Raw genomic sequence first — 27927 nt, forward strand, 5'->3', positions numbered from 1 at the left:
CTATCTAGTGAAGTCCTTTTCTCAGATAGCCCAGGGAATTGACCAAGAGTGGGGGTAAGACAGCTGAGATTAAAGAAATACATTGGCTGAAAGCTGTTCATCTTCTTCACATGAAGAAGTGACTGAACTATTAGATGCGAGTTTTGACTGAATTGTTATCAGCTCTAGTCAGTCTGTGTTAGAAAGGCATGTGCTGCTGGCTGCCTAGGCTTGGAACAAACTGGGACCAGTCATCTCAGTAAGGTGTTTTTTATTTTGCGTGATAGTTTGTGAAGTATTTGAGCCACAGCACCCCTATTCTAGAGAAAAGCTTGATACAAGCAGTGAGTTAGTCCTGTTTTGCTATTTACCTTCTTTTTATTATACTGTACAATAAACTAATATTTTTCTTTTTGTAGTAAGATACTTCTTTTTTCATTTTTGAGAACTAGATTGATGTTAGAGATGGAAGCTGCTTTTCAGTAATCTAAGTAGAGTAGGGTTTTTTGTTGGGTTGATTTTTTTTTGTCTTAAATTAACTTGCCACACCAGTAAAGAGATAGGGCAGACAAGGACAGGATTTCCCAGGGAGCCGGGTTAGCACTGAGGACTTGGGGAAAACTTGTAAATTTTATTTAAGTAGGAGCAGCAGAAGCTCCTTTTTTTGGTAGAGAGAAACAGAGACCTGAAAGAACTCTTATGGTCTAAAAATTTTTTTTTTTAATCTGTAAGTGAATCATTTATTGAACTTTAAATATTTAAACTTTTCTTGATTATGCGGTGTATCTTAGGCTTGTCCGTGGAAGTCTACATGTACAGTTCCCTATCGTAATGACTCTTCAGATTATTTTTTCTACCTAAATACTTTAAATATGTATTATTGAAGCCTTAGGTCTTGCTGACAATCTTAAGTGTGTTACTAGACTAAGTTTCCCAATACATTTTTTTTTTTTATTTTTTAAGCAAGTCAGCCATCCACTACTCCTGTAAAGACAAGGAAAATATTAAAATGGCCAGATGATGAGAAGTGTAGTCAAAGATTTCTTTAAAGCTCCCTCAATTTTTTTATCTAGGCAGTTCCTAGGTGTCTCATGGCCCTCTAGTGGAAGGGATGCTGAGCTGGACCCCAAGACAACTTCAGGATTTACTTGGGAGATCAACTCCCAGAGGGGGATTGCTTGTCCACAGGTAATCTTTACAGTCTGGATATATAAGGTGGTACTAAAACAACAGCATCTCTGGAGTTTCCCAGATATTAGCAATTCAAGGTACTATCAAAGTTGTGATGAAACAGGCACCAATAGTTTGATTTTAGGCATTTCTGTTGAGAATGGAGTTAATTTAATCTGTTTTTTAAACATCTGGCTAAATAACTTTGAAGCCAAGTTAAGTCAGAAGGTTATTCTCTTTAAACTGGTTTTTCTAGTTAAACTTCTCACACAGAAGGTGTGAATGGTCCTGTTAACTAGCAAAAAACTTCACCTCATAATTTATATTCTGTGCTGTTTACTCTCCTAAAGATTTGGGGCAAGATTTCAAAGGCAGAGATGACAGTTAAGTACTCAGTTCCCATTGTCTTTCTATGGGATATAGGTAGCTAACTGTAGTTTTAAATCTTTAAAATCGCTTCTGTCTATAGTAATTATTGCCCTTTCTGGGTAGTTTCAGTTTCTAGTACCTGTCTCACTTTTTTTTTAGGAGGGGGCCGAGCGATGGAGGATTCAGCCATTTTTCAAGCCTCCATGAATGGTTTGTTTAGGAGGGGAGTTAACTCCAGTAGAAGAGAGGAAGAGTCAAATGCAAAACTGAAGCTGGAGGTACCTATAATTGGTTGTCTCTTGCCTCCTCTATAATTTTAGACCAAGTCAATAACTTTTTTCATTTAGCTCTCTTCCTAAGTATTTAAAAAGCAATAAAATCAAATCAGTTTGGTAGGCACCTTTGGTCCCTGTATCTTTCACTCTGTGCTTCTCTTTTGCTTCATCTGTTAGTCCTTTCTTAAATTATGGAAATAAAGACATGAGCCATTCATTGCTGGCTTAGCACCCGTACTACATGAAACACAAGCTCAGAGTAAAAGCTTGGAGTTTTGAAATAAGATGAACGTGAGCACTCAGTTTATTCTTTCATGTTTTCTTCCTAGGACTTCCATAACTGAAATGAACCTAAGAACATTAGACTTGTGGAAAAAATAATCCTAGAAGCATTCTATAATATTAGTAACTTTAGTCTGCCAAAAGGCAGAGAATTACCTAAGAAGTCAGGCTTTAGACTTGGAAGAGTTTCCATGATCCAGTGGGTCACGAGTTCTTATTCTTTGCTTGATTTCTGCTGCCTGTCAATAGCTGAGGGGGAAGCACAGTCTTTCATTTACAGACTAGTAGACTGTGTGTAGAATAGAGGATCATAGATTTGTTCTCTGCCAAAGACAACAGTTATTACTGTCAGGGCATACATCTTGTCAGGATGACACATTTAATATGCAACTTGTCCACACTTGTATAGTTATGGGAGAGTGAAAAACCAAAAGGAATGAATGATGTTTGGTGTCAAGTAAGCTGCAGAGCAAAAAGTATGCCAGAATCTAGTTAAACTGGTGTAAAATGTGTGGGTTTTAACAGCCAATCTTCTGTTTCAAAAGTGTTCCGAATGCATTTTATTTTTAAATTGGGTGTTTCCCACATTTATACTCTTGACAGGGAGAATCACCACTTGATCTTGCAAAACAAAGGAAGAACGTTTGGATGATCAATCATTTACAAGAAGCAAGACAGGCGAAGGGGTATGATAGTCCATCCTTTCTGAGGAAACTAAAAGCAGATAAGGTGAGTAGTAGCATAACACTTCTGTAAATCAGTCTTACAGCTGCTCTTGGTTTGGGGACCTGTGTGTTTGTTTAGTTCAGGGCTGTGGTTTCCCCACATTTCAGCTTCAAGGAATGTCTTTTTATTATGACTAAAGTAATTGCAAAAGAAAAAAAAAAGTATTTAGGGCAGGAAGAAGTAAAACCGTAAGATTCCATATACTTAGATTTTGTGCTAACTAAAAGAAAGTGTTAGCAAAGCATTGAGTGGTCTCATATTGTTGGGCTTAGCCAAGATGTTCCATAGCTGACTCTCAGGTAGCTGAGGAAAGAAGCATTTTGGGTATCCTGAACTCTGATCTCCTCTCTAATTATGTATTATGGTGTTGAATGAAAGAAGCAGTCAGTATTAGCAGTATAAAGTAATACATAAATCTCTAATGTGGAGACCTTTTGTTCTCAGAGTATTGTTTAATACTGCAGATAGGAAGAAGACATAAATGAGGCTGTAAGGGTTAACATACTGCTTCAGCATGAAAAACTGTCCTTCTGTCTATTGTTTGAAAATCTAAAAACAGTTAATGTTTTCTTCTCAGTACCATCAACATTCAGATGGAGTGTTGTGCTGGATATTAAGTGTTGCTACCACTGATTTGTTATAATTCTTTGAATTAAAGATACATTGCATCAGGATGCTTAAAGTACAGCTACAGTCTGGGCTTTAACCCTGTGGCACTGTAATGATGCAGTGATTATTGACCTGAAGTGGTTTGTACATTTAATTATCACTGTGCTTTGATTATTTGGAACGAGTTTGGTGCTCTCATCAGGAATTATATCCACACAGTGTAAGACAAAAAAAGTCCTATCTTTATTCATGGATGCTTCAGTATGACTTAAAAACTGCAGTTACATGAATAATAAAATTTTACTGACATTGTCATGGGCTGTGCGGCGGTTCATACACTTATGGATTCTTTAAAAAGAGCTAATGTTGCCTTGATTCTGGATTAGAAGCAGAGTCTCTAGAAGACAGCTCTAAAACAAAGTTACTGATTTGTAATATAATTTTAGGAGGGTTTATTTTCTTTCCTTGCAAATTTATTGGAGGTGTGTAAAGACAGGAGTGAGAAAAATGTATGAAGAGTTATCCCCCAACTGTCAAGCTTCCTGAAAATTTACGTTTTCATGACTGTCATGTGTATTATACAATCTGTTCCTGAGAACAGAGTTACTTACTGGTGTTTGTTTCTATATAGGAATTCCGTCAGAAGGTGATGCTGGGAACTCCTTTCCTAGTTATTTGGCTGGTTGGGTTTATAGCAGACCTAGACATTGACTCTTGGCTCATTAAAGGGCTGATGTATGGTGGCGTTTGGGCTATGGTACAGTTTCTTTCAAAGTAAGTGTTTTACTGGGACACCATCTGTTTAGTGTGCACGCAAGAAGTATTTTGCTGACATCTTTATTGGATAGATAACCTTAAATTTCCATTTGTTGGAATTGGTCTTTATTTCTGTGAAAGATCTTGTGCAACCATAGTTCCTGTAATGCTCTTTTGTCCTGTGGAACATGGAATTATCTTGGGTGAATACCACTGAGCTTACAGAAGCTAACAGCAGAACAGAAATTCAGTCATTATCCAGAGGAGGGTGCTGAATGTCTGTCTGCAAAGAGTTATCAGCATGAATATTGCAGAAAGTAGGCAATGGAAAAGTTACTATAAAGTAATAAAGACAACGTGCAAGTGTACTATTAAAACTGTTTTGTTTAATAATTTAAATGCACAAAGGCATATTAACAGATTTATAGAGAGAAATTAAGTCAGAATCAGATTTTGTAGCTTTTGTTGTTGTGGAAATAAGTGACTAAAGAAAAAGGCTACTTTCTAATAGTGTTTCTTGTACATCTGGTTACCCAATCATAAAGACTTTCAGTTGTATTTATGATTACTTTAAATGTCTGTAAATGCACCTACAAATATACACACATGTCATGCTCCAGTGGATTTTCAAAATCTGTAGACTATGTCATCTCTCCTTTGCTTTTCATTATCATGTGTGGCCAAGGTAGAACTTGTATTCTGAGGTTAGATGTAATGTTTATTTAGAACCACTTGCTTCTCTTTATTTTTTTTTTCCTGTATAAAGAGGCAAATAGATCTGTTCCTTAAACCAAGTCCAGAAGATTTTAGTGAACTTAGTAGACCCGGAGGGAAGTGGAAGATTATCAGGCTTTTACAGGGTCTTGGAGATGGTCTGTTTAGTCTTCTTGTCACCTCTGAGGCTGTGCAATTTGCTGGCCTCTTCCCACAGAAGAAACCTATTTGTCTGTGCAAATCCTCAGCAGTGCCTCCTACAGAAAGGAAGGACAAGATTTCTTCCAATCTCTCAAGATCTGTGTTTTGTCACGTTTTATGTTTTTTTTGCCTAACTGACATGAGTTCAGGATTAACATTTTTATTTTCTCTTATCTGTTGCTTGATGTTTAGTATAAATCTATTTTGAAGTGTTTTTCACAAAGCCCTGGTTTGAAATAATGAACTTGTGCGGTTACCCTAATAGTGTTTTCTTTCCCTATAGGATTTTAGCTAATCTGCTTAGCTGTGTTTTCCTCCCTACTTTCACACACACAAAAATGCACAGGAGTCTCTGAAACAAAGATTAGTGCAGAATAACTACTATGTGTCCAAATGTATATTCACTTATTATTCATCAAATGAGCTCATGTCCCTTACAGGGTTTTCTCCAAAGACCTAAGGAATTTCCACAAGAGAAGAGAGCGATACTGTAAGGGAGTAAAGAAGTGAAATGGGAACTATTCCCTGCATGCATTTGTCTGTGGCAGCCCTGAGGGAAACAGCAGCACAAAAAGCAAAATGGATCAATATCAGGATGTTTAGGCAGATAATGCAGAAATTTTATTTCAGGGAGGTTAGTTGTTCGGTGTTGCTTTCCATAGGTTTCATAACAATTTCTTGAATATGGAGTAGCCTAGTCATTCACCTAGTTTGTCTTAACTGTATTCAGTTTTATTCAGAAGAGTCTTTAAAATGCAAAAGTGTAAGAAAGTCAAAATAATTCTGATGACTTAATTTTTTTTAAATTAATGTGGCAGCATTTTATCTTAGAACTTGGCGAGTATAGTGTTAGATGGGAAATTAATTACTCTTGATTTTTTTTTCAACTTTCTATTGGCAACTGTAGCAAAAGCAAAATATTGAATAATCTGAAATATTTCAAGTATATAGGCTGATAACAGCAAGGTCTCTTAAGCTTTTTTCTTAGTGAAATAATTTTAATGTGCACTTTTAATTGAATGGGTTTCCAAAATGTCTTAAGCACTGGAATGTCAAAACTTAATATAGTGTGCAACCACTGTCCATGTTGCTAAGACTCTCACAGGTTCCTAACTGCTTTCACAGTGCAGTTTTAGCATGAGTCTTTACTCATTCTGCCTGTCTTGACAGGTTAAAAGTGGGAATTTCTCGTGAACTTTGAACAGAAAAGTGAGGAAAATGTATTTGTGGCATATTTTGCAATATCCCATATAGTACATGTTTCAGTAGGAAGTGTTTTCCTGAAGCAGTAGTTCAGGATTTATGTTTTATAAATTGAAACTTACTGTGTGACATTGTTCCTACATTACAGGTCATTCTTTGATCACTCCATGCACAGTGCACTGCCTCTTGGAATATATTTGGCAACAAAATTCTGGATGTACATGACGTGGTTCTTCTGGTTTTGGAATGATATCCTTTTTTGTGTACAGTAGTATTTTTATTCATGTTCATAGTATAAGGAATTACACAGCTATATCCTGCATGTAACAGTAAGTAAAGTAATGAAAATTCTAAAAAGGGAATCGCCACTAAACAATGCTTTCTATATTAATGGTAATTATTCTGTTGCTTTGAAAATGTGCATGCTATTGCTGTGCTTCAGTAGAAGCAGAAGTAGAAGATTTTCCTCAAAATGTACTTACAGTAGTCTGCAGAATTTCCTGGGCTTTACTGGCTTCTTATGTGGAGGAAATGTTAGCAATTTTGTAGAATATTCTCTGGGTGTGAGGTAGCACAATGTAATTGACTGCATTTTTAGACACTATTCTGAAAAGCTGATTCATGGTCTGTATCAGTTCCAGTGGAATTGGTTTCATAGTTAGATCTTCCTAAAAATTTTGGAAATTCCATTTTGTACAAACTTTAGATACATTTGATAGCTATATTTTCAATTATTTTAAATATTTAAATATATATGTAATAATAACACTAGATTATAGAGATTCAGCATATTGCCATATTTTTGTGGCTTTAATTGTCTGTCTAGATATGTTATTTCCCTTACTCAGGGAGGTAGAAATTGATTCAGAGTTCAGTGGGGAATGTTAGTTTTCCATGGCATGGAAATAGATTCAAATTTTTAAACAACTTTCTTGGGTACTGTAATTTCAGTAGCCAAGAGAACAAAGTGAAGATTCGATGTTTAATACAGTTTTTATAGCTGTAAATAGTTGAAGTGAATTTTGAGGATGTTGGTTTGGCTTTTTTAGAAGCTGGTTTTCTCTTCATCCTGAAAGGAATTGCCATGAAATAGGATAATAGCAGTGCTTTTGTTTTGGCATCTTCTTGATACTTTCTGCAAGCCTAACTAAATCAGCCGTGTATTTTTGGGCAGAGAACAGAGAGGAGACCCTGCTTCCATGCTACCTTTGGCTTCCATTTTGGCAGCGTTTGCAAAGATGCTGCTGTGAATAGCAGTCCCATGCCACTGGAAATGACTGTTATGGCACATTTGAAAAAAAAACAAAAACACCAACAGCTTAAAAATTAAAATCTAGTTGCTGTTAAGTTAAACAAAAAAAGAATTATACCCGTATTAGTATGTCTTGAAACAGTGATTTAGAAATGCTTGTCCTACTACCAGTCTTTCTGCCTGGCCTGATTTTTATGTTTTTACTCAAATTTAGTAGTGACTGCAGAATGAGAAAAGTGAGTACAAAAGGAATATGAGAAAGATTTTTAAAAACAGTAGTTAGAAAAAGCAGCTCCTGTTAGCCAACACCGTTACGTGTTGTGGATTGCGAATGTTGAGGTGCTGTGAAATGCTTTCTTGTGCTAACATAACATCAGCTTGGACCTAATCTAAGGATGTGTCCAACTTTGATTTGAAGTCCTTGACCACATTGAAATGGCTGTACAACCAGTACATGCTGGCCTGTATCTTGATGTAGAAAGCTGTCGCTTAAAACTGGCAAATCGTGAGGTTTTTATCCTGGTATCACATATTTCATTCGTATTTCTACCAACCTGCTTAGATTTTTATTTCTGTTAGTCATTCTGATTAAATAACTTAAAGTTTGGCTTTTTTTTTGTCATAGAATAATCTTAGTTGTTTGCTAGAAGTATAGACAATTACTCAATTACAATAAAACCTGACTTCAGAATGTCAATAGAACACTATCCCTTTTCTTCTATCCTAAGCTGGTGTCTCACAACCTTTGCAACAGTCTTTTTGTACACCTAAGCAGTGGTCTAAGACCTTCAGTTACTAATTACTTTCATTAGAGCTGACATAATTCTCTGACAAGCTGTTTTAGAGACCAAGTGCTTGAGGCCATCTTCCTTTAATTGGTGATTTTTAATTGGAAGTCTTTGTAATAAGATTCCAGATTCATTCTTCTTCTGGAAAATAGCCCTGTAGCTTTATTGCAGAAAGAAAATTGCATGCCTCCTCTATTTTTATAGTATGAGGCACAGGATTGTGGTTGGATAAAGAATTCCTGTATTTTTACATCTTTATATGACTGCTTACAGCAAACTAGAGTACTGCTTTGTACTTTGTAGTGTTCAAGTGATAAAACCTGTCCTGGTAGTTTTTACAAATTCTGACTGACTTTTGCTTGGGGAAGAAACCTTAAGCAACTATCAGGGATTGCCCTACTGGAACTTTATCTTATAAATAACATTAAGATCTTAATTGCTGCAAGTGCAACTTTAAGATTTAGGGTTTTGGTAAGAATTTTTTTTTTCCTAGATGTGTTGAAGGTATCTGGAAGATCATAAACTCTTGTGTTTAATCCTAATGGGACAGAAAAGGGCAGTTAATGCAATGTATCATAAAGAAAAATAAACCCAAGGATTTGCAGTGCATTTTCTTGAATTTAAGTGTGGTCACATGAAAAATAACTCTAAATTCTAAGGTTTAATGGTGTGTCTTTTAAAAGGCCAATATTTAAAATGTACTGAATTTTTTTGTAAATGTTTCCATTCTATTGGATTTTTCTCAGCAGTTTGTGAGTCCAGTGTATTTGATAAGTAGAAATCCTATTCTTGCAGGGAATGAGAAATATGATCTGTGTATTTTTGAGTCTGTATATGAGTTTATGGTCCTCCCTACCACTGCTTTGCTGCATCCCTGTAACTATATTTTGCCTGTAACAAAGGATAGTTATGTCTTGCTCCATTAGCGTATTCTAGTTTTTGTAGTGTTTGCAGACTAGGAGCGAAAATGCCCTCAAAAATCCTACACACTAAGTCACCATGTTTTAATTTAGTTTTATTTTTAAAAGAAAAAAAAACTTACTTAAAATTACACCTTTAATAATGTGAGACTAGAATTTCACATTTCATTCTCTTTCATTAGTATTTATAGGTAGAACATTCTCTTGTGTCCTGTAAATGTCCTACCAAGATTATATCTTAGTTGTTCATGCAGTCTTTTCAGTTCCAGCTGAACAAATACTGCTTGTTATGTCAAAAGGTTCTTATACTGCTCTGTTTTTCTAAGATGTCAGCTTGCTGTAACCCAAAATATTCACAGTATTTTTTTTGTTTCTTCTGCTTCCGTTTGGTGCAAATGGGAGTGTGCAGTTTTAATTAAGCAAGCTTTTATGGCTATTGCATCCTATTTGCAATGCTGAGAGTATGAGATTATATAAGGCAATTTGTATTTTTTAAAATAATTTATCATTGACTAATACTGTATTGATTATCTTATTTCAAATATACCTCACCAAATGATGGGGTCTAGGTTAAAGAAAACAAGCATTGCACACTTTTTGAATTAGGGGTATTTTAAAGCTGGATATAAGAGAATTCATGATGATTTTCATTCTTTCACAAAGCTGATAAAATTGCGTAGGATTTTAAAAACTATAACAAACTAATTGGTACAGTTAAGCAGTTAAAAAAATTATTATGAAAATTAGTTTCAGGAAAAGAGCAAAAAACTTTCATGCAGAAAGAAAGAAGTCAGCAGCCATGCTTCTACAGGAATCAAAGACCCCAAAAACCCAAACTCTGGGCTCAACTGTCCAGAACTTCTGTTTCCATGTCTAAATACTTTTTCTGAGGTTAAAAAAAAAAATTAAAAAAATCTGGGGTGTAGGAGAATTTATTTGTAAGCTAAGGGATTTTTTATGTCAGATAAAAATGGAGGTAGAGGGCTTTTGCAGAGCTTCAGTTAATTACAAACTGATTTTGTCAAATAAATGCCTAGTTAAATGAGGCTTCTCATGTAGCTATCTGCTGCGACCTGCCTGGACTCTTCCATCCAGATGTATCGCTGTTGGGAATTTGAAGCATCTTTCTTACAAGGAAAGGGTGAGGGAATTGGACCTGTTGAGACTCAAGAAGAGATGACTGAGAGGGGGCATCATTAGTGTCTTAAGAATCTGAAGGGAGGGTGTCAGAGGATGTTTCCAGGCTCTTCCTAATTGTGCTAAGCAATCGGACAAGAGGCAATGGGCAGAAACTGATGCACGGGAAGTTCCACCTGAATATGGAACGGAGCGTCTTTACTGTGAGGGTGAGCATGCACTGGAACGGATTGCCCAGGGCGGTTCTGGAGTCTCCCCTCACTGGAGGTATTCCGGAATTGTCTGGCCACAGTCTTGTGCTGTGTGTTCTGGTATGACCCTGCTTGAGCAGGAAGGTTGGACCAGCTGACCCACTGTGGTCTCTTCCAGCCTGACCCATTCTGTGATGCTATGATTCTGTGAATTGGCAGGTTTATTAGCATGTTATTTGATCTCTGGCATCTTACGCTGGCTGCAGATTTTTCTGTGTAGAAGTAAAGGATTTTTGATTACTGAAAGGGCACGTCTGGGTCCATAATGTGCATTTTGGCTTGATTTCAGACTTGTATGATAACTGATAGCAGGAAGCTGCACGTATTTGGGGCCTTTTAAATAGGCTACAGTTCACAATGAAAAATTAACTTATCCAATGTTTACCTGACTCAGGGATTGTGTGGTGCTTGTTTGGTGTTAATTTTCTTTTTAATGAGATGATCTTTTTTGTTCCAGTTTTTGGAATAATTTTCAGCATCTTGTAGTTGTCCTAATAATTTAAGGATATTAATCAGGACTAAAAGTCGAAAGTGTTTTGTGGGTGTTTCTACTTTGTCTCTCAATGAAAACTGGGGAAACTGCATAAAAGAGGAGCAAATTGGTGACAAGGCAGGAGGTATGAATGCCTGCATTCATTATGCGTTTTGCAGCCCTTAATGATATGTAATGTACTTTTTCCTTGTGTAGCTGTAAATGAGGATGTTAACACAAAATGAGGCACTCTCCCTAGAGAACCAATTCTCTAGAAAACCAAATAGTCTGAAGCTATTTTTAACCTGCAAGGGTTTCTTACATGTGAAGAATTTTGAGATGTCTGTGATGCAAGTTGCCAAGATCTCTTTCGAAGTAAAGAAGGGGAAGTTCAGCGTGATTTTAGCTACCTCTTGTGTGGGCTTCTGTATTGAAATTTAAACACTCTTCATAGCCAGTGACAAAAAATAGCACTTGTAAGGCTCTGCTTCTCTTACATAATGTAAATATCTTGATGCTGAAGATAGATTGGATGTGGCTTTTTTTCCTTCCTAGCATCTGTGAAGGCATACTGTGTGATTTAAAAGTTGGTGAGATGAATCCTACAGCTGAAGTTATTTATCTGCATCACATGCTGGAAATACCCTGGAGAAGAAAACTTATAAATTCTCATGTAGTCTCCCAGCTGCAGCACAGAGGTCACTTATCTGCTACAATTTCCATTGTCAGCATTGCACTCATCTGACACCACCTGATAAAAGGACAGGGAAAACGGACTCTGTGGAACATCTCGTGTTCTCTCTGTAATTGAAGGAGTAAACTGGGGGAGGAGTAAGTTGAGGCAATGGACAGCTGATTTGTTACATGTTATCCAAATTTAAGTTAGTAGAAAATTCCATTGCATTACGGTTATAAAAACACTCTTAGTCTTTTCTCACATCTTCCTCAAGTCTAGACATGACGTATGGTATTTAGAAATGGGTCATAAAATTGGTTCCAGTTGTACCTTTATTGTTTGTAATAGTTGTCTGATTAAGGTACATTTACTGGAAAACCAGTTTTCACTATTGTAAAAAACCCAACGATTATTTTAGTATTCTAAAGAAAATGCAATCTCTCTCTAGCTAAGCAGTTCAGTTGCACCAGCTTATTCTTGGCAGCAGGTAGCTTTAGGAAAAAAAAATAGGTAGAAGTTTGATCCTGTAATTGCCTATAGTGAGCTGATACTAACATTCTGCTGTATAAGATACATTATTAAAATTTTAATTTAACTTGCCAGGTTTTTTTTTATTAGAAATTCACAGCCAATTCCTTGCCCCAACAGGAGGAAAACAAAAATTATTTGGGATATACTTCAGATGAACAATGAGACTCTCTTGGCATTTCAGAAGTCAAAAAGAGGCCTATTTGTATTTGTTTGCATTTCTTCTGTATCACAAACTATTTAGATCTGAATGTATTTAAGTTACCCAAAATACAATGTCATTTGGCTGTGTAGTGCTGCCTGAGTACTAGGTGTCCTTTTTGTTTGGATAATGCTGTAGAGGCTTCTGCCACCACTGATTTGTCAAGGGCATCCTCTTGCAGTTAAAATTGGCAGCTGGCAGCAGGTGTCTTTAGTCAGGTTTCTCAGGTCTTTTGTTTATGAGAATAAATTATTTTCTTTATGTGGAAGAGAAACATCTGAAGTATTTGGTTTTTCAACATCACTGCTAAAAATGTTTTAATTCTCTGAAGTGATGTCAAGTACTTTAAGACTAGTATGTTACATGGCAAGACATTGAATGCAGGAAATGTATTTCAAAACAAATGGTGATTTTCTGTCTCTATGGATAGTGATTTTATAAACACCAAGAGAATAATAAATCCTGTGGTTTTTAAAGTATTAGACGTCTTAGTATGTTAAAAATAACTTTCAGAGATGTAAAATATGTGCATTGCCTTATTACTGGACAAGGTTTCAGACACTACCTTTCTTGGAGATAAGTGGTGTTGGGACATGATTACTATGCAACAGTGGCCATTGCAGCAAAATTCCTTCTATGGCTAGAAACAGCCCGTCCTGTGATATCACAGGAATGTCAAGCCACTGAAGACATAGGCAATCAAATGTCTGTCTTATAAATAGAGCTCCAAAATGTTTATTCTGAAAACAGGAAGTGGTTATTAAGAAGATAAATTTCATGGGATTTAATTTAATTAAAAGGGAAAACACTTACAAAAACTGAACTATCATTAGTCTTTCTTTAGAAGGATAAAGGCTTTCGAAATACCGCGTGGAATAGACCATTCTTAAAAGTAAGTTTTGAAGGTCGAGCAATGAAAAATGCCCAGTACCAAGCAAGTTCTTACAGCAGTGCTGAATTTTGTTAATTCTGAAGACAGTGGCTCAAGGGCATTAGTAAAATTTAAGTTTAGTTAAATTTTATTTCAGAATTCTCAGTGAGAATGTTAAGAGGAAATTCAGTTTTACACTTGAGATTCCTTGACTGTAAACACATCTCAATTTTTTCTTTATACATCTTCCGTTCCTTGCTAATAGTGTTGCACTTTTCTACAATTTTGGAAAATCCTGGAAATCTGATCCAGGAATCATCAAAGCCACAGAAGAACAAAAGAAAAAGGTAAAGCCAAGAGATACAGACTTCTTCTTCAACAGCCTTCCACCAGCTGATCAGAGTAGTTAGTTTACTGTTCAGTACATTACATTTCAATAAGTTGTTTAACAAAAGGTTTAAAATGTTGAAAAGTCTTCCAGATTTTTCTTTCATGCATTTCCAGTCATAACTGGTGCAAAATTGCATATTGATCATTTTGAGTAGCGAAATAAAATTGTAGCTTGAATTTTCAATTTTAAGAGTTTGAAAAGCAGTTCAGTGAAAAAGAAAATGGAAAGTTTCAGACTTTTGCTGTACTGAAACAAATAGTCCATTATGGGAAAAATGTTAGTTAATTTAATGAAAACTTTCCAGACTTCTAAGCACCTCTAATTTGCTTTATCTTTGTATCTAAAAATATTAGACTGACAAACATTTTGAGGCTAAAACAGCCAAAAACCCAGGCAGTTCGGGGTGGGCTTTTGTTTTGGCATAAATGTCAGGGAAAATATAGGTCATCTCATGATATCTAAGACATTGTATCATTGTTAGCATCTCATATTTTTGTTTTAAATTAAGCGCATTGTTCTCAGCAGCCAAACTGAGCATTGAATAAGCCAAAATTATACAGGCAGCAAAAGCATTTTGTTTTGTTTAAGTTTCCTAGAAGCCAGCATTCCACCTAAAAGGAACTTTGAGCTTCAACTTCATGGTTATTTGTGAAAAGACCTGTGTGGATCAAGATCAGACCGTTTGGAGTTATATCCTTATGTAGGAATTAAATTATAATAACCATTAAAAGGATGGTGTAGATGAAATAATTTTGGTATTCTGCAATAAGTTATAGCTGAGTTCTTAGTCAATGTCCAGATTTGGATTTACTCTGAAAATTACATTTCTGTTATTGCCAGTTTGCCAAAGTAAATTCCCAACTAAATTCTCTTCCTTCAACTGGACTAAATTAAGAATAGTCAACCATGACACTTTGGATTGGATTCAGCAAATTGCACAAATACACAGTTTATTTGATCTACTTGCTTAAGTACGCATGTGTGGTTCCAAAAGCCTTGTTGAACTGGGTAGGAATTGCAAAATGCAACTTCTTGAAGCAGATGCATATGGCTGTGAAGGTTTTGGATTTCTTACACGGCTGCTAACTGCATGATAAAATGTTCTTTTACCAGGGGTATGAACCACTGTAGGACGTGTGTGTTATCTTCATGCAGTGTAGCACTTCCTAACATTTTCAGAATTTGTCTTCAAGTATTTAATACTGCGTTATCCTTTAGCTTTGAAATAAGAAAATTATTTTCATTTCAGATGACCATGTTAAGTGTGTTTAGAAATGTGTAGTAAGCAACAATTTCGAGTGTTTGTTGTTTTAATGTGTCATGTCCTTTCTTCTGTATTACAAAATAACCCAGGTCACACTTAAAGCAAGTGAAGGAATATGTAAATAAAATTTTCCTATAGTTCAAAAGCATAGAAGGTAGACACAAAGGTTTACAAAGCACAATGATGTGAATCTAACTGAAGTGATCCTGGGTCTGCACAAGACTTATATTTAAAAGCTGTTCATCTGCTCTTGTTCAGTTCTGTTCTCCTGAGGTTTGGGATTTTGCTTGTGGGCAATACTGAACTCCAGTGTTGAGTGTCAGACCATGCACATTCCTTTTTGCATCCTTTTGTTACTCTGTAGTGTAGTCTTAGAGTCCCACTGAAATCAGAGGGACTAATTAGGAAATTGTCTAGGGTATCAAAATTCGCACCAGCAGCACTGGAATCACAGTAGGTGACTAGGAATAAGTATAAGCTAGAATTAATTTGGAAGTAAATATGCATATTGGTTTAATAAAGTAGATTCAAAATCAGTTTCATTTGCGTTGAATTTGTTCCTGAGTGTAGAAAGTACCCAAAATAAAGGGGTCACAGCCACATGTCTGAAAATGCTTGTCACCATTTGTTTATATGCTAAATTCTTATTTTTATTTTTCCTGCAGACAATAGTAGAACTTGCAGAGACAGGAAGTCTCGACCTCAGTATATTCTGCAGTACCTGCTTGGTAGTATATTTTTTAATCAATTTCACTGTTCATTATTTTCTTCCTTTAATGCTGAGCCAAAATTAGTGTTCCTGTAATTAACAGATGTTCAACCTTATTATTGCAGTTTCAAAGGCAGAATTTATTTGTACTTTTTAAGCTAAGCAGTGTTTTCCATACATAATATGTACACAAAAAAAAAAAAATGAAGTGAGAGGAAAAAAATTACTACTGTGGAAATAACTTGTCAGTGTCAAAATTCAAGTATCCAGTATATCTACCACATCAGTTGGGTATACACCTAGCAAGTCATAAAAATCACACTTTTAAGTTCCACTGCCTTCATAACTCACAGTAAAATTATGTTGTGCTTCTAGTAAAATATCTTCTTCAAAAACCAAGTGTGTTTCTGTATCTGGCAATAATCAGGATGGGGAAAAGCATCTTAATTTTTGTAAAGCAAATACAACGTGCTTTTTCTGTGGAAGTTGACTAGCAAATACAAAATGCTGAAGCGTATCAGTGTTAACACTGCAAAGCTGTGATGCATGTGGAACATTAATGATGTTTGTATCTCCAAATTTGAAGCTGGAAAATGATATGCAGGTGTGGCACCTTAAAGATTATGTGTGTGTATATACGTATATATCTCAGACCACTTCTCTCAAGACATAACCTTTCAAGACGAAATTTTGGGAGTAATTTAGCATTTTAAGTTCCATTGAGTTCGGCTTGTTGAGTCATATTTCTGTCTTTAGAAAATAACCTGAAAAGTTTATTTTAGACCTTGGTTATGAATGATACAGAATCATGGAACTCAAACTCATTCTATATTTTTATTGTTAAAAGCTGAAATGAAGCTGGTTGCTATACAAAGGTCACTATCTGGAGGTGATAGAAGAACTTTGTATGAAAAAAAAGAATCCTTTGTATAAGAAAAATAATGTGAAAATCATTTCAGTGCAGTTGTAAGGATGTTTCTGTTAAACAGTGTGTAGATTAAACTAATACCTAGGGTTGCCTTGTTAGTTTCAAGTTTGAAGTTCTCTGAGGAATTAACAATAACGCAATCAATTTACATTTAAATTGCGGGTTTGTGTTTTCTTCTATTTAAAATATATCAGGGTAACTTGCTTTTCTAAACAAATGTGTTTATCCTTTACAGATACGGAAGCCAGTGAGGTCCAAACACTGCGGTGTTTGCAATCGATGTATAGCCAAGTTTGATCACCACTGCCCGTGGGTGGGGAACTGTGTAGGTGAGTCATTGGCCAAAATACTCTGCAGGGTTTTTTGCCTGTTCTCATTTCACCGTGGAAGTGACTTGGCTTCTTAAGAAATGCTTTTCAAGACTGAGCTTAATTCTTTTCTACTTGTGATTCTCTGAATTACTCTCATTTGTATTGTCTGTTATATACTCATCCTCAAAATTGTTCTGTGTCTAATTCAGTTTGCTACATATGTGTTTTTATTGACAATAAAGTTTAGTAATGAAAAGATGGAAAACTTAACTGCTGAAAAGGCATGTGCCAATTCCACAACTGATTATTATCCATTACATAAGGTGAAAATTTTCATTTTGACCAATAATGGTCAATTGCTTATTGGTAAAGTATGCGTATTTAAAATGATTATGATTATAGAAGTTAGATACAGAATGACTTCCTATTGAGGTATTCTCCTCTTTTCAACCATCCAGGTTGTCTTTTGTTCTCCCTAGTGATTATGAAATGAATGGATATAGAACAGAAATAAAGTCTCTAAATGCTGCTATTCTCAGTCATACTTTTTGAGAAACTTATTTGAAAAGCATTATTATTATTATTATTATTATCTCAGCTAGGAAATGAGTGCAACTTGCTTCACATATTTAATTTTTTAGGACACAAGCAGAGGTAACTTTAATCTTGGAGAGAAATTAAGACCTGGGTTCACTGACAGCCGAGAGTTCATAAATGCTTCATTTTAGTTCTTTCAAATAGATACAATAATGAATAATCAGAGTAGTTTGGTCTGAAAATCAAGAATAAAATAGTTGATCCTGACATTTAAATTGTAGTAGAACATCTCTAAAGTCTCACTGAGATCAACTTAAATCACTCCCTTCTATTTTGTTTCCTGCAGATGTTAACTATCTGAGATATTTTTGGTTTATATTTTAGATGTTTTACAATGAAAAACTAAGAATTTTTAAATTCAGACAGGCAAAGGAGCATGGGCTCAGGTTTTGCAAGAGTGCTGAGGAGTACGTGTCAACGGGACAGAAAGATCCAGTATTTTAATCAGTAACTGGGAAAAAAACCACAAATGGGGGAGGAAAGACCTTATTTGTGTACATTGAGAGAGTCTCTGAGTGTTGGGTTTAGGGGAGGTGGAGGAAATGGTTTTTAAGTAGCAGTGATGATGGAAAAGTAGAATCCGTCTTTTAGTGGTGGTGTCCAGAGTGGGGTAACTGGGGGTAAAAGTAAACATTAGTACCCCTGAAAGTATCCTGGGAAAAAGCATTAGAAATCATAGTATGGGAGCTGGAGCTGAACCAGAGGAAGTGATGGTCTGAACAGCCTTATATGGCTCCTCTGTCTCAGATCGGTACGTGGTCATTCTAAGCATGGGATTGCAAAACAGAATCCATTCTTAAAACAGTATTTGTGGTATGTTTGCCAAAAAGGGAAACATGAGTCATGCCTTTCTGGAAAGGTGGAATTTGGATGTGTGTGGTATGTGTCAAAAGGATAAGAATGTTGCTAAAAATAGGACTGAGGAATCTTGTAAGAGTGTTTACAGACACTCTGAAATAAGTCCTTTGGGGATCAAACTTGGCACATAAAGAGACTTAGAATATTTTTACCATTTTGAAGAGGTTGACAAAAAGAGGAGTCTGTTTGAAAAATAAATGAATTGGCAACTAGGGCAAATTGTTTTCCTCAAGATTTTAGTTAAAATACAGCAGGCAAGTCTCTAGAAGTGATTATATTTATCTTCTAAATGGAGTATCAAAATGACATTACGGGTTTTTTACAGTTTTTTCATTATTTTAACTGCAGAAGATGACTCTATTCCTGCCAGTCCAGGAGGCAGCTGTAGAGCACAGTACTGTGTTTTGCCTAATCTTATTCAAAATACAGTTTCTCCAGTTTCTTTTTTCCACAGATTTTTTTTTTTAAACTGTGATAAAGATTGTACCATTTCATTTATAGTTTTAAATGCTACACCCATGTTTTTACCTCACACATATGGATTTCCTGTTAGGCAGAATTTACTTTAGTATCATTTAAGATGTTGCTGAAAGAAACATCCCATCAGATGCCTCTCAGATGGACTTCTAGGCCACTGTTTAACTTCTGTGTTCTTTATAGAATGTCTTTTATGAAACTTAACAGTTTGAAATTTAGAATGCAAATGAAAGTGATACCTTAGGGACATTCCCAACACTTTATCATATGCCCTTAGGTGATTGAAGGCGGTATTACAACATAATTTTGTGTTTTCAGGAACTTGTTTGATTTTTCAAGGAAGTATCTTCTGTTTAGTCTAGCTTGTGTTGTATGTATGTTTTTCCTCATCTCTTATTTATACAGTCTTTCAGCTCACTTGCTAAAAGCACTTGATTATTTTCTGCCTCCAGAGGATGCTCTTGTTTTAGCAGGGAAAACATTTGACATAATAAAGAAGTAAATGCTGTGCTAGTAAATGATGACAGCCAAATCTTTTGTAGCCCATTATCATCTCTGTGGGTTTAGTTTACAGCCTGGAGCTGTTGGAAAGTTGCAACACTGGACATATTTTATGAACAGAAGAAAGGCTGAGTACTCCAGAATTATGATGTACTCTCATAAGAGGCATATTTTTAGCTCTACTACTATTAAAAATAGATCAGTCTTTTAGTAACTTAATTTTCTTGCATTAGAAGTCCGTCTAAAGCAGAGTCATTTTTATCCCATTCATTGTTATAGTTAGGTTCTTAGGCCTTGTCTGTTCAGTTACAGGTATTTGTTTTACAAGTTTTACTAGATATTTTATTTTTAGCTAGCTTCATCAAGCATCCAAACGTAAGATCTGGGTTAGCTTATTATCAAGGAAGGTTGTATATTTGTTCATATTTCTGTTACTTTTAAAAAGTGGACTCTGCAGTTTGATGGTTTTTCAGTGGCTTTTAAAAAATACTTATTCATGTGTAATTCCTGGCTGTTAAGGCTCTGCAACAGCTGCCACCAACATTGCTCTAAATATTGTCTATCAATAATTTTATTCATGAAAGAGATTACAAATGAATTAGTGAATTGCAGTTGTAACGTGACAAAAAATTAAGTTGCTTTGTTGTCTGAGAAATAAAAGAAATATCGTAAGTAAACCAGATAATTTCACTGTCTTGAAGTTATAATGGCTTAATATTGCAGAGTAATGTTTCTATATACAATAATAAGCAGGAGTTCTAAGCAAGCAGTTAAACTTCTGGTGTAATGTCTTTTGCTGAAAGTGTAGTAATTTGGTTCCTGTTGTGCAACTTTAGGAGCAGGGAACCATCGCTATTTTATGGGATACCTGTTCTTCCTACTTTTTATGATCTGCTGGATGATCTATGGATGTATCTCTTGTGAGTAAATGTGACTTTTTGTCTTTTTTTTAAAATTGCTTTTAAGTACTTTTATCTCCTCATATGAATTTTTATAGATCTTTGCCTTATCATAATTTTGGGTATTTTTATCCTGAAATTTAACTACACATTAATTAATATTTGACTATAATTGGGTATTTTAATTTAGAAGATGATGTTTTTCTTGTCCTAGATCTTTTCTTTCTTCACTGACAAGTATGTGCATATGTCATGTGTCCAAGGAGTTGGGAAAGGAAGAGAGAGCAAGTAAAGCTCTTCTGGCACTTGTCATTTTCTTATTTAATTTAACAAATTCTAATGTGGGCATTATATGTTGCTGTACAGTAAACATACATTAAATCTTCCCTTTTTTTTTTTTTCTCTCTAGACTGGGGTTTCCACTGTGAGACAAGTTACACAAAGGATGGGTTTTGGACCTACGTTACACAGATTGCTACCTGTTCTCCGTGGATGTTTTGGATGTTTCTAAACAGTGTGTTTCACTTCATGTGGGTGGCTGTGTTACTCATGTGTCAGATGTATCAGGTATGGAACAGCACTTCATTCATAATGCTGTGTCTTGGGAGTGACATAAGAATATCAAATAGTTCTGTCATTTAAATTTTCGTGTTCATTGTGGTAGACCAAGTGTTCAGTCTCTCAGCCTTGCTAGCAAGCATCTGCTGGCTTTCAGTATTAGGCATCATTCAGTTCTAAATCACATGGCCTTTTTTTTTTTTGTGCAAGAGGTTAAAATACCTACCTCCTGCTTTCCGTTCTCAGAATGACAAAAAGGTAAAACAGACCAGAAAAAGGCAAGAAAGACTAATACAGGATGAGAACTGTGGGGCCAACTTATAATAAAGCTGTATGTTATCAACAGAAAGGGAGCAGTAGCTTGAGAAGAGGTTTCAATAATTTTTTAGGTTGCTTCAGTGTGAGTTGAGGCTGTATTATTGTACTCTAGTCTGGCCAAACCCAAGTTTTCTTTATCATTTCTAAGGAAAGAAAAGTAATACTGAAAATCCTTCAAGTATGATTTGTCATTAATAAACCATGAGAATTAATCTTTCCAGAAAGATTTCCTGGAAGTAGAAATTATCCTCTAAAACTTAGGTGAAATTTTTCAGTAAGTGTAAGTTTTGTCCTCAGTTATTACAATATTCCCTACTTTCAGCATATATCCATTTCAAAATCTTACGGTTTATGTTTGCTCCTGATAATTTCCCCGGTCAGTAACTTGTTTGTCAAAAGAAGGACTTTAAACCAGTACATTTGGTCCTTTTTCAGTCTCTCATGCAGTACTTGTTTGCATGTTTTTATGTGAGTTAAATTACTTATTCTTCCTGTCTTAAGATATCTTGCTTGGGTATCACAACAAATGAGAGGATGAATGCAAGAAGATACAAGCACTTTAAAGTTACAACCACATCTATTGAAAGCCCATTCAAGTAAGTTTTGAAGCATATACAAATTTCTAATTCTACTTGGAGTGCTGAATCTTGTCAGCAATTTTCACAGTCACACATTCTATCCAGTTCGAAGAAGTGATTAATGTTTTGTAGTGTAGGGTGCATAAACACCGAAAAGAATGCTTTCCAGCGGTGGTTGTATTTCACTGTAGGGTTGATGGGGAAATAGATACCCTCTTTATAAAGCAGATGCTCAAAACAGAGGTAGTTGCTTACTGTAGCATGTCTATGTTGATCTGGAAATTCATTTCCACACTGGGCACTTTCTGCTGAGTGATACTTACTGTGCTGTTGAATTTGCTCTGCAGTAGCTCCCCTTTCTCTCTACTGTGAGAAAAGAGGCTTCACTTTCTTCCTATTCCTGAGGAAGAGCATGGCCAAAGCTGTTTGTGGGGAAGGGAGCAGGATGTTCCAGGAACTGAAATGGGCGTTGCATGGGTGAGAGCAAGCTGTTGCATACAGTTTTTGAGCATCAGAATGTAAAAGGGTAGGTTGGGATTCTGGTTCCTGTAGTGATGAGGGTGCAAGATGAAAGATGGGGGCTTGGGGATGAAGTAGCACTGAGATGGGAATATGGGGTCATGGAGCAGCTTGTGGAGCCAGAACAGGACCTAAATGAACACACGGAGCTGGTATATTGATGGGTCGAGAGCATGTTACAAAAGGAGCTGGAAAAAGCAAAAAGCACATCTCATCCTGCTGTGTATGCTGTGTCTCCCGTGGGAGCTGCTGCTCTTTCTGGTGCCACAGCGGGTAAAGGAGATAGGAGATGGAAATTGTGGTCAGGAGCAGTTAGTATGAATTCACACAATCCTGTGCAGTGTGCTCTAGGATGGCCCTAGTTGAAGCAGGGACCCTCTGCGGTCCCTTTCAATCTTGCCCAGTCCATGTTTCCGTTATGTAGCAGATGGATTTCTGTGCTAGAAATTTGTGTGGTCTTTTTTTAATACCTCTTCATACAAAACTTGTAGTGAGAAGCAGACAAGCATCTCTGTGTAGTTGCAGTGTTCTTACAGATTAGAATTGTAACGAAACCAGGTAATTACTTTGCCTAGAAAACACAGGGTGGTGCACAGGATAGGAGAAAAGTGTTAGTTTGATCCCGAATTACTGTCACATTCACAAACCATTTTAGCTGAAATAGCTGCTATTATAAAAATTACACCTGAAAATAACACCAGCTGTCTGAAATAACTGGCTTAGCATCACCTGTCACGTGAAGCATTGACAACAAATAGTTTATTCTCCTTTTTGCTTAGACCTGCTCTCACATACATCATTACATGAGCTTCTCTTCCAGAAAACTGTGATCTATTCAGCCCATTTCTAATTAAGTTTAAACCCCCCCCAGCATGTTGGGAGTTTTTATGTCGGTTTCTTAAATATTTGACAGTTAATTGATTCAGCCGCAGAAAGTGCTTGAATAGTTCATTTAATTCAGATAATGCTTCCTTAATTTTGTATTGTAAAGGGACCTGGTTGATCCTAGACCTGCAGCTGGTGAACCAGTATGTTTGCAGAAACAGATATCAATAAATATGGAAATTATTCAAGGAAGACATTCACTTCATGCCATTTTGTTTTGCATCCATCTGTACGATTCAACTGTCCTCTTAAAACAGGATCTGAACTACCAGGTTGTGCTACATGGTGGTGGACTGCTAAAAACATATTTTGGTAGATAGTGGAAGAAAGTTGGTGTCTTGATTATGCACAAGGATCAAACATTCACCAGTCTGGTGTCTACTTCCTATTTCAGAACTTGCAGATCAAGTACAAGAATAATTCTGAACAGAGTTGGTTTTCTGAAGTTAGAAACTTTAAGAGTGAAGAATCAGATTTGTAGGTAGGCAAAAGATGTACTTTGTTAGATGAGCTATGATATTGCTTGCTAATGTGTTTTTTTCTTTTGTTTTTAGCCATGGATGTATAAGGAACATTATAGACTTCTTTGAATTCAGATGCTGTGGTCTTTTTCGGCCTGTTATTGTGGACTGGACAAGGCAGTATACAATAGAATATGACCAAACTTCAGGATCAGGCTACCAGCTAGTGTAGCACCACCTTCATCCTGTGAGCATATCATACTGAGTGGTGCCTGAAAAATTCTCTCTCTCTCTCTCGACTCCGCATCACTTGAAGAGTAGCATGCTGTGTGTAGGGCTGATGATGAATCATAAAGGTACCTTCTCTTCATCAGAGTTTTATTAACAAAAGTAAAAATGGACAGAATAAACTGCCAAACCTGATAAGGAAGAGGAGGAAGATCAAAAAGGGATTTTAACAGTTCTTAACATGAGAATTATTCATGACAACATATTCACAGTATTTGTTATCAGGTTTTTTATTTAAGGTCTTTCACAATGGAGCATGAGATTATTGAAGTATTGACATAAGTAGTTATATTGTGCTGAGCAGAAAAATTTGTATCCCAATATCAATAATTCCACTGAAAAGAGAATCTAGAATATAAAACTAAATTTCATGATACAGAGTTCACTGATCGCTATGTTGTAGTACTTGTAATGTGATTTTTTAAATACAGATTTTCTGTAGTACTATGTACATTGAAAAATGTGCTTTTCAGTACTGTTATAAACATCCTATGGTGGGGATCCCCTGTAACACATTAAGTTATAGCAGTAGGGCACGTCAGGTAATGTTCAGTAAACTATGTTGCCCACGTTTTTTGGTGATTGTTTTTGCCACCAGTTAGTGGTACAACTAAATACTTGTAATAACCCTGTTTTGAAATAATGTAGTCTGAAATAAACAACTGCGCCAATAAGGAAAATTTTCTGTCAGAGTTAAAGCCCTGCTTAAATGCATGATACACCTGTAAAATTAGTTTACAGTATATAATGTTCAGGGAAAAAAAGTGGGGAAAAATAATTATCTTTGAAGTAATTGTATAAGCAACTTGCAAACTAGCAATGTTTTAGTATTAGGTTTGGTCCTCATACAGTGTAGTGTATTGGAGACACGTTGAAGAGAAATTACACGGGGGGGATACCACAGATGTGAAAGCAAACGTCTCAGTTATAAAAAGACAAGATGATTTTAAATTGAATGCAATTGCAGAAGAATCCAAAGTTGCCTGAAATGCATATTTCATTTAGATGTGAAATTATGTAACCCAAACTTTAACAAAAACAAAAAATTAAGAATCCCCATAACAGCACGTGCGCACAGAAAACACAGAGCGGTGTTCTGAAGAAGGTGGTGTAATTGGCACGTGGAAATCGCCCTTAATTTTTGTTTTTAAGTTCTCATGCTACAGATGTGTTTGGAAGGTAAGGAATGATCTGAAATTGCATTCCAAAGGAGCTTTTCTTGAATGTGATGCACTGATTTTTGTTATGGTGTTTTCATATACTCATAGTGAATTGTTCACTGCTTCCTTAACTATTGTTTACAGAGAGACTGAGAATCAGTTTAGTTCTCTTCTAAGTGCTGTAGCAACCCTGTGGTTCGAGGAACCTGTGAGGGGAGTTTGGGGAGGGACCTGAAAGCAGATGTCTGAGACCAGTGTAAAGAATGTGTATCTGTATATAAATAATTTATCAAATAGTTTTTTCTCTGTGAGTGTGTGATTAGTGTATTTAAAGCTGCTCATTTTCATTTTATTCAACCAAAAAAGTGTAGGAAGATATCTAATGAGCTTTTAGTGATGTTAAATATTGCTGTTAATAGGCATTATGCCCTGCAAATTCACTGCATGTTTGATGCTTGGCAAAATTAGCGTTTTCTGTAACACGCAGATTACAGGTAATAAAGCAATCTAGTGGTATTCCCGGCCCTTGCCTTAGTAAGAGGAGCAGTGAAACTGTAAATAGTTGATGTTCAGTATTTGCAAGTAAACATTTTTTCTGTAGTTGTTCATTGATCTCAAGACACTCACTTAGTTTGCAAGTACCAGATATCAGGATTTACAGAAGTGCAGCATTAGAGTCCTTGAACGTTTAATACTGGAAAAATCAACGTTGTCTTGGACACTTTTAACAGGAGGGGTTTGGGAATAGGGGTGGCAAGAAGCTTTGGCTACTGTTGTCAGACAAAATTTTTAATCCTAACAAAAACATGCTCTGTTTCTTTGAAAACAATTGACTTCAGTTATTAATTTTTTTTTCTAATCAGAAAAAAGCATGAAATCTTTACACTATGGTTTGTTTTAATCACCAATGACGTTCTGCATATTTGTTCATTAATTTCTTTTTTTGCATTTTAGTTGGGGGTCGGTTGACTTGAGGAGCTTCAATACACTTTAATAAATATCAGCCAGCCACCAGAGGAGCAGTTCAGTGCATGATGCAAGTTTTGGTCATATTTGCCCAGTAGCATTAACTGCCATGAATTGCGTCATGCACTCCATGTCAAAAATGTTTGCAAAAGAAGGGCTGATCCTTGGTAGCACATAGCAAGTTCTACACTATTTACATGTCAGTAGCTCTCTGGTGACAGATTTGTTGAGACCTGCAGAATTTGAGTGATACTAAGCAGTTGTGAAAATTAATATGCATATATGGATTTGGGATGTATGAAGTTTCCAGTGCAAAATGTAACTTGAGTAACACTGAATTGTTGATGTGAAATCATAAATCTAGCAGGGGGGAGCCAACTATGCAGCGTTTTTCTGTCAAGTTATCAAACCTAAATTTTACTTGTTGAACCAAAACTGTATTGCTTCTGAAACTTAAGCTGATCAGACCAACAGCAGATCAGACCAATGTAAACTGACATAGGTAGAATAAATAGGAATTTTGTCTTGGCCCTAAACATGTGCTGTTTCTTTGCAGGTTTTTGTATTCTTTGATGTCCACCAGATTTTTTTTTTTTCAATTAATGTGTAAAACAGCATCACTACATTTTAAGCTGTGGATTTTTTTGTATATTATTTATAACTGTGCCAAGTATTATTTTAATACTGTCAAGATCTTGATGTGTATTACATTGTGAACAAAAAAAAAATCTGTAAAATGTTTAATAAATTAGCTCTCCTTACATAAATTAAATCTGTTAAATTTTGTAAGTTATTAATCAAATAAATATTGACTCTTAGATGCAGTGTTTGTATTGACTTGGGGTGTGATTTCATACAGTGTAGTTTCTGTCCAGTTTCAGAAGCCTTTCTGGAAAGATGTACAGGTGTCTTACAGATGGCATGCACCCAAATCTCTACAGATGTGAAATCGTATGAGTTACTACACTGTTGTGATAAATTACATCTTTGCACTAACAATTAAAGTTAGCATTCACTAATTAAAATATTCCTGTCTTTTGAGCGAAGCATGCTATCAAGGTAACATTTCTTAGAGGAGAACTCTGTCTAGGGAATATTTCAAGTGGCCTAATATACTTAAACAATGACATTTGAGGTATTCTGAAGGGTCAGCCAGACATCTACATTGGGCTAGGATGTGTCACCAAGATGTGTGCTTCTGGGTGGCACTTTGCAGGAGACAGACTACCTTGGCTCTTCTGGTCCATGCCAGAGGTTAGGGTTTGAGCAGAAACAAGGTAACAATCCAAGTTGGAATTTAATCAGAATATTTATAACCAGCAATATTTATTAAAGTTCACATCTAAAGGGAAGGAAAGAGTGTTTTCTACTGAGTCTTGGTTTGACATTGATAATTGGTGGTGGTGTTCTCCCCTTCCCCAAGCAGTGTTCCTGGTGAGGCTGTGTCCAGGCTGACCACCCTTTGGCTTGTCAGGGAGAGGACCAGGGAAGACTTTCACCCTGTGGTGAAGCTCTCCATCCAAGATTTGCAGTGCTCCATCAGAGGAATTGCTGTGCTTGGGAGTCTTGATGATTGGAAAGCTGGTTCCTGGGTTTGGGGTTTTTTTGGAAAGAAGCCAGCCCTCTCCACCCTCATTACACCTTGACTAGAGTTCAGTGCCTTGCACCTCCCATTAGCTGCCTTTTAGTGAAATCAGTTTTTCTTGCTATGAAAGCAATGTCCATGGTACGAGTTGCAGGATTGAAAGTTTTTCCCTAAGTTTCCTACGGTGTGCTGTTGCTTGCTGCCTCACTCCCACCTGAAATGTGCTGTTTCAGACTTAATGTTGTCTTTTTCAGCTCTGATCTTTCCTGCTCTGTGAACTGGGCAAACTCTTG

The 27927-nt window shown here is 36.1% G+C and overlaps 1 protein-coding gene across 1 annotated transcript in view; it reads left to right on the forward strand.

The window, feature by feature from the left end:
* Positions 1-26886, forward strand: part of ZDHHC17 (zinc finger DHHC-type palmitoyltransferase 17) — a 66835-nt gene extending 39949 nt beyond the window's left edge. Inside the window, exons 8-17 of the mRNA XM_066183289.1 lie at positions 2679-2804; positions 4042-4184; positions 6433-6533; positions 13604-13728; positions 15702-15764; positions 16909-17002; positions 20254-20337; positions 20726-20883; positions 21694-21788; positions 23729-26886. Coding sequence (XP_066039386.1) covers positions 2679-2804; positions 4042-4184; positions 6433-6533; positions 13604-13728; positions 15702-15764; positions 16909-17002; positions 20254-20337; positions 20726-20883; positions 21694-21788; positions 23729-23867 — 1128 coding nt within the window. The 3' untranslated portion in view covers positions 23868-26886. The remainder of the gene's footprint in view (positions 1-2678; positions 2805-4041; positions 4185-6432; positions 6534-13603; positions 13729-15701; positions 15765-16908; positions 17003-20253; positions 20338-20725; positions 20884-21693; positions 21789-23728) is intronic.
* The last annotated feature ends 1041 nt before the right edge of the window (positions 26887-27927 follow it).

Source organism: Chamaea fasciata, unplaced genomic scaffold, assembly GCF_029207755.1.
Source record: "Chamaea fasciata isolate MVZ Bird 193981 ecotype frontalis unplaced genomic scaffold, bChaFas1.0.hap1 SCAF_5, whole genome shotgun sequence".
NCBI classification, from domain to species: Eukaryota; Metazoa; Chordata; class Aves; order Passeriformes; family Sylviidae; genus Chamaea; species Chamaea fasciata.